This window comes from Liolophura sinensis, chromosome 1 (assembly GCF_032854445.1).
Source record: "Liolophura sinensis isolate JHLJ2023 chromosome 1, CUHK_Ljap_v2, whole genome shotgun sequence".
NCBI classification, from domain to species: domain Eukaryota; kingdom Metazoa; phylum Mollusca; class Polyplacophora; order Chitonida; family Chitonidae; genus Liolophura; species Liolophura sinensis.
This window is the reverse complement of record NC_088295.1, coordinates 90849016-90856549: the sequence shown is the minus strand read 5'-3', so window position 1 is coordinate 90856549 and position 7534 is coordinate 90849016. Positions and strand designations below refer to the sequence as shown.

Sequence of the window (7534 nt, the reverse complement as noted above, 5' to 3'; positions counted from 1 at the left end):
AGCAGACATACATTTACATGTAGGCTACATGGCGTGTGGGTTCAGTCCCAGTTGGGACCTCCGTGGCCAAGGAGGTTAGCACGTAAGCACAAGCACAATGAACCAGGAGCCTCCCACCAATGCTGTCGCAAGGAGTTCAAGTTCCGCTCATGATGACTTTCTCTCTGGCCTATTAGTGAAATATTGTTGAGTAAAACATCAATGAAAGCAATCAATCCCATCTGGAAATTGTAGATAAATTCGACCTCCGACATATTATTGAGTAGGGCATGAGCTCAAATTTGGGGAAAAAATTCACCCTCCAGATAACTAACTTTTGTTCAGAGTATTGTAGATACATGAAATAAGTTATACTTTTGAAATACACATCATACTGAGTAAGTGAGCTCAACCACTTTTCTGACGTGTATTGGTAGGCCTTTAACAACAACAGCGATGGTCGAATGCCACTGTTAATCCAGTGGCTGAACCGGATTCATAGAACAGGGGAGGTAACATTGGTCCGGCTACTGGACTACACTGCCGGTTCCGTGACCTGATTTTGACGTACATGTGCCTATGAAGGAGTTGATTTTCGTGACGTAAGGCGTTTAGATTGCCCCACGCGTTGGGCCTCATCGATCGCTGACGTCGGTCCCTGCGAGTGACAAGGGAAAATAGATGAAACCGTGCAACTAAAATCGGTGGTGTTACGAAGAGCATGGACGATGGGAGGATCGACAGGCCTAAGAGAGTTACTGACAACTAATGACGAATAGAAAATGGCTAGTCAGCAAGCAGAAACGGACTTGCAAGGTCAGTTATTCGACAGTTATCACGAGGTTTATACGTGCTGAAGTGCAAAATGGACAGCAGTGGAGTTGTGGGGCCGACGACGGGTTTAGTAAAGCCAGCTTCATCACTCACTCGTCCGTCTTAACAATCCCGCCGCAGTGGGGGTGGTGTGTACATCTGCGTGTTTTGTGAGAACCAAGGTGAGATGTGATATGAAGTTATAAACTTCACTCTCGAACAAGAAAATGACGGTTCTATCCACTTCATAGATGTTCTTTTGGAAAAATAGGCCAATACCATTAATACTATCGCAAACCTAGTAATACAGGCTTATACACCAAATGGCCGGACCAGCCTTGTACCTGAATCTCACAAAGTCAACCTTGTTAAAAGCTTACTTAGCTGAGCCTGGAAGATCTGCAAGTCTTACAAGCTGTTTTCAGACGAGGTTGTTCATTTACGTAATCGTCTTTCGAAGAATGCATATCCTCGCCAATTTACTAATCGCATCATCAGTCATTTTGTTAACAAATGTGTTCAGCCAAAACCACTAGCACTTCCCGACTTTTCCCTGAGAAGAAGAAAGTTTTTTCAACATGCCCTACATTGGACCTGCCTCTTTAAAGGTCAAGCATGAGCTTCTAAAACTATCTAAAATGGTTCCTTGTGTTAAAATTCAATGTGTTTTACAAACACCCTGTTCCATAACAACCTTTTCAATTACAAGGACAAAGAGGACGACGATCTACATGCAAACGTAGTCAACAAAATTAAATGTGGTGAATGCAGTTCCTCCTAGATAGGAAAAACAATTAGACACGTGCAAGGTCGCATCAACGAACATGATATCACTTCACCAGTTTGTGAAAACTCCGCTTTTGGTGACCACTGTCTAATGAGTGATTACAACCCGGGTCTTGCAACTTATGAAATTATTGACACAGCTAGAACTGATCACATACCTAAACTCAAAGAGTCGTTACACATCAACATAACTAAACCTGACCTTAACAGCAACATGTCCTCTATTTCCTATTTCTATTTCTGTTCAATGTGTAAATATATGATTGTCTATGCCCTGATCCAAACTGTTCTCACACCCTTTGTTCTTGCACATACTTGTTTCCACCATGCAATACTTGTTTGTAATCACTGTTCACTTCCTGACAGACCTGTCTTGCTACCCTGTACTATGTATATATACTGCACCATAATGAATGTTCCTTGCAGTTGCCACATACTCACCCTGACGATGACTATAGTTATAGTTCGAAAGCCTGGTAGATAAAGTGTACATAATGTACAAAATTATACTAGTTGCCTTATTCATTTGCAAAGTGAGATGTTTTGATCACTGCCTCTCTTTAGACGCTCATGCTGTGACCCTGTTAAACCTCTGACCAACTTAATCAAACACCTGCTGTGACTATAGGCCTACATGTACCATTAAATAGCCCTACTGGTATATCAGATGTTATCAGTCATGCACGCTTGTTGAATTAAGCAAAGGGTGCAACATGACTGAAGAAAATGAAATTATGAACTATGTGCGTAAATAACAATAAAGAAAAGGAAAATTAAGCTGTTATCCACCAGTGTGGCCGGGGTTCACGCTACTGGTTTTTTTACAACTTCTATGAAGTTCTATGTCTGTGAAGTTCATGATAATGGCGAAAATAGGTTGGCCGGAATTATTTAGATTTGAAACACTGGCAGCTAGATACAGTGTCCATTGGGGATTGTATGAAGGCCAGTGAAAAGAAAATAAACATTGCTCTCTTGTAGCAGTGGTGGGCTACATGTGTATAGCTGTTGAGGACACCAAATCTGGGGATCAAATCTGCATGCTTTGCATAAATTGCATGCTGAATAGTAGAAATCAGAATCAAAAAAAAAGAAAAAATGAGAAGGATTGTTGTGAATTTGAACCCTTCTCTGCCAGGCATTATCTACAATGGGTTAAATACTGAAGATTAGCATAGACATTAGGCAGCGTTGATCTGCTGCTGATAGCAGCACAAAAGACAGAAACAATACATCGTGGCAAAGTTGGTGAGGAGAACAAAACACAGAAAGAATGCATTGTTGCAGAGTTAATACCCGTTCGCATGGTAAACTGCAGTGACAAGTTTCATGCAGTCTTGTGTGAAGCTCGCATGTTAAATTTGGAGAAGAATTGAAGGATTTCTGAAAATTTTTTTGGGCAATTATGTGAAAACCACAACTCTAATGGGAAAAATTCTTTAAATTCATAATCCTGAACTTAAGGTATTCTCAGAAAAGTTTTTGATGCCATTCCGCAGTGTTTAGAGTTGACCTCCTTTTGAGGTAATTTAATTGGCCAATTGCAGTCCAATTTGCATACCAAAATTTTTGGAATCTTTGTAGGGCTATCCATTTACAAGCTACTAATGAAAATATGAAAATAATATAGGACCGTACAAGGTGCACGTTGCTGGCATAAAGTTATCACTTAAGCTCTTCCTCTTGAGGGATAAATTTGAATGAAGCTAACAAGGCTACATTTATTCATTTTCCATCGACCTGTGTGGGCTTTATTTCAGTGACTCACTGACAACGTTATGCCTCTCATTTGTTGTGTTTTGATAGCACGGGTTGCAGTATTATGTTTTTCTATGGTAACCTGCCTACAATGCGAGAGGTAAAATTTAATTTTTAACCTGGCCTATTCTAACATTTCTTGCCCGTAGGCCTACACTTTTAATTGTTAACAATTAGTCTTTTGTGCTTTTATTATTGGCAGTCTGTTGTATAAATCTGAAGTGTTTCTGAGCAGATGTTGCTAGATGATCATAGTTATTGTATTCCATTGCATTAGCTTCTCTCAGAAACAAGATCCTCGAGTCAATGACACTTTTTAGACAAATTAACGTAGCAGACTTTGCTGATTATCCTTTGGGAATTGAACTTAGACAATTTTTAGCAATATTAGAATAATTTTGTGCAATACAGTAGAAGAACTTGCAGTATAGTAACCCAAATGACCATTTTTAACCCTTTCTAACATCTTAATTCTTCAAACATGGCAAACACTTGAGAATGTCACAAAGATGCATAGCACTATCAGTATATGCATTTTCTCCAAGATTGAAGGTGGTGGCATGGGAACTTTCACTATAGCCTGCAGTATCAGAAAGCTAGGACATGGTGGAGGGTGTCAGGCAAATGTTTCACTGTGAAGATTAACTTTTGACTTTAACAAGTTCATTTGTCAGCTTTTAATCTGCCATGTGTGGTAGCTTTCAGGCATACACATAAATCTTCGAGAGTTTTCCGTTTTTCTCACAATATTAATTTATTTTTAATCCCCATCTTTTTCATTATACTGTTAGCCAGAATTAAACAAAAGAAGCACGGAATTCTTCACTATTTTTTCTGATCGGTAGATTGGGTTACCTCTAACTAAGAATTTTTTAAGGATGGCCTTTTTTTGTGATGTATATGACGTATTTTCACAGTAAAGGCTGTAGACTCCTGCATCTGCAACCAATATACATCTCTGTTAATTAACTTTGATATATGACCAGAACACATAGCTGATTGTTGTTTGTTTATAACTGTGACTATGTAATTGATGGTTTACAAGATAAATAATTGGGTAATCCTCAGTGCAGTGTTTTCAGATGTGTTGAAAACTCAGTCGTATTCTAAACTGATGTGTGCATTTCTTTTCTGCGTAGTGCGGCTACACCTTTGTGTGTGTATAAAATAGGATTTCAGTGAAGAAAACAGAATTAGTTAATTGTTTGAATTCAGAGGTTTGGTTGTCTTATTGGATTAAAGCCATGACATGATGATTTGGCTTACAGTTACTATGTTTTGTTTCTATATGATATATGCCACAGGCTATGAGTAGCTAACAAGCTTCATGCAACATGGGCCACTTACAATAGCGTTGTCCCCAATGTGTCATTTACAACAGTGTTGTCCCCAATGTGTCATTTACAATAGCGTTGTCCACAATGTGTCATTTACAACAGTGTTGTCCCCAATGTGTCATTTACAACAGCGTTGTCCCCAATGTGTCATTTACAACAGTGTTGTCCCCAATGTGTCATTTACAACAGTGTTGTCCCCAATGTGTCATTTACAACAGTGTTGTCCCCAATGTGTCATTTACAACAGTGTTGTCCCCAATGTGTCATTTACAATAGTGTTGTCCCCAAGGTGTCATTTACAACAGTGTTGTCTCCAGTGTGTCATTGACAACAGTGTTGTCCCCAACAGCATTGTAATGAGAGAGAGAGGCTTAGGTGTGTATCAGTATGGCACTGGTACATGTGATTGTATGTTAATCCTCCGTATGCTATGTAATCATTTTTACCTTGTCAGAAACGCCATAATTATCTGTTTTGACATGTTTGAGCTACCAGTAGTTTTATTAGGATATGCACAGTATCAACTTGGTCTTGTAGAAATGGCCATTTTCTTTCTTCCTTTTTTGCCTGGCAATTACTCAGAGGCCCTTTTTAGGTACAAACTAAGGTTTTCTCTGGAGGAAATGTCTATGTCTGATCTGTCATTAAACCATACGAGCTTTTTTTATGAGATCTGAAGAGATAAACAGATCTTACTAAAAGTCAGGTTTACATATTGTCTGACTGTAGTGTGATACTACATGTGTCTGCCACGGTCTAGGCAGGCCTGGCACAGACAAAATCTTGACCTGCATGTTCACGAGATAAGATAAAAGTGACAACACCATGTTTTAAGTTTGCACCTGTTTTTTCCATGATAAAAGTGTGAGTGGATTCCATAAGACAACAAATCTGGATAAAAACATGATAATTGTTTTTGTATATGCAAGTGAAAAGTTCTCCCGAATGTCAGAATTGTGAACTCTCTGGCTGACAGCAATGCGCACACATTTTCACCTTCATGCTATTAATGAAACACATACATCTGAGTTTGATGAGAAATTACACAGTGGAGACTGTATACATACGCTGTAGAGAATAGCTCTTCTGTGAGTGAAGTAGAGATGAAGTGCAAATTTGCAAGAGAGGAAACATCTTGCAGAAAGCTGACATTATTGTCTTAATGCACTCAGACCTTGCCTGAATGGAAAAGCCTACATTAAAGGATTGTATGCCAAAAAAATTGAACTAACAGACAGAAAGACAGACAGAATGGCTTCTAGAGCTGTTTGTCATAGCTAATGGTTTGTTCCATCGTCAGATAGATTACTAAATGGTTGCCAGATGGAGATGAATAGCACAAAACAAGCATATATGTGAACCACAAGCTTATGTCTTACCCTGAGTGTTGGTGTCCAATAATGGAGAAAGTTATGGTAAACACAATGTTAGGTATGGAATCTTAAAAAGTACTGGGTATTGAGCTTAGTGCTTGCACACATGTAGAGCACAATAGCATTGAACGGGTGGGGGGGAGGTTCATCTTTGATTGGATGTGTGCATATTAAGTGCCCTAAATTACTGAATTCCTGACTTAGTGTATTGTCTATAAGAATCAATGTTAAAGAAAATGTTACTGGTGGTATCTTACAAAGTACTGCATGTATTGAGCTCAGGGCTTGCACACATGTAGAGCACAGTAGCAGGAGGGGGATATTCCATCGTTGAGTGTATGTGTGCATATTAAGTGCCCTAAATTACTGAATTCCTGACTTAGTGTGTTTTCTGTTAGACTCACTGTTAAACAAAATTGTAGGTGAGGTATCTCAAAAAGTACTGCATGTATTGAGCTCAGGGTTTGCTCACATGTAGAGCACAACAGCACGAGGGGAATATTCCATCGTTGATTGGGTGTGTGCTATCTGTGCGTATCTGTAGTGGTGGTGGCATGGGAACTTTCACTATAGCCTGCAGTATCAGAAAGCTAGGACATGGTGGAGGGTGTCAGGCAAATGTTTCACTGTGAAGATTAACTTTTGACTTTAACAAGTTCATTTGTCAGCTTTTAATCTGCCATGTGTGGTAGCTTTCAGGCATACACATAAATCTTCGAGAGTTTTCCGTTTTTCTCACAATATTAATTTATTTTTAATCCCCATCTTTTTCATTATACTGTTAGCCAGAATTAAACAAAAGAAGCACGGAATTCTTCACTATTTTTTCTGATCGGTAGATTGGGTTACCTCTAACTAAGAATTTTTTAAGGATGGCCTTTTTTTGTGATGTATATGACGTATTTTCACAGTAAAGGCTGTAGACTCCTGCATCTGCAACCAATATACATCTCTGTTAATTAACTTTGATATATGACCAGAACACATAGCTGATTGTTGTTTGTTTATAACTGTGACTATGTAATTGATGGTTTACAAGATAAATAATTGGGTAATCCTCAGTGCAGTGTTTTCAGATGTGTTGAAAACTCAGTCGTATTCTAAACTGATGTGTGCATTTCTTTTCTGCGTAGTGCGGCTACACCTTTGTGTGTGTATAAAATAGGATTTCAGTGAAGAAAACAGAATTAGTTAATTGTTTGAATTCAGAGGTTTGGTTGTCTTATTGGATTAAAGCCATGACATGATGATTTGGCTTACAGTTACTATGTTTTGTTTCTATATGATATATGCCACAGGCTATGAGTAGCTAACAAGCTTCATGCAACATGGGCCACTTACAATAGCGTTGTCCCCAATGTGTCATTTACAACAGTGTTGTCCCCAATGTGTCATTTACAATAGCGTTGTCCACAATGTGTCATTTACAACAGTGTTGTCCCCAATGTGTCATTTACAACAGCGTTGTCCCCAATGTGTCATTTACAA

General features: G+C 38.8%; 1 protein-coding gene across 2 annotated transcripts in view; it reads left to right on the top strand.

Moving 5' to 3' along the window:
- Positions 1-621: 621 nt before the first annotated feature.
- LOC135462084 (nuclear hormone receptor HR96-like) overlaps positions 622-7534 on the top strand; it is a 48121-nt gene continuing 41208 nt past the window's right edge. Inside the window, exon 1 of one of the 2 annotated variants that reach the window (XM_064739435.1) lies at positions 622-795. In XM_064739435.1, the coding sequence (XP_064595505.1) occupies positions 748-795 (48 nt within the window). In that variant the 5' untranslated portion in view covers positions 622-747. Of the gene's footprint in view, positions 975-7534 lie in introns of both variants that reach the window. The other variant, XM_064739436.1, reaches the window with a different exon arrangement.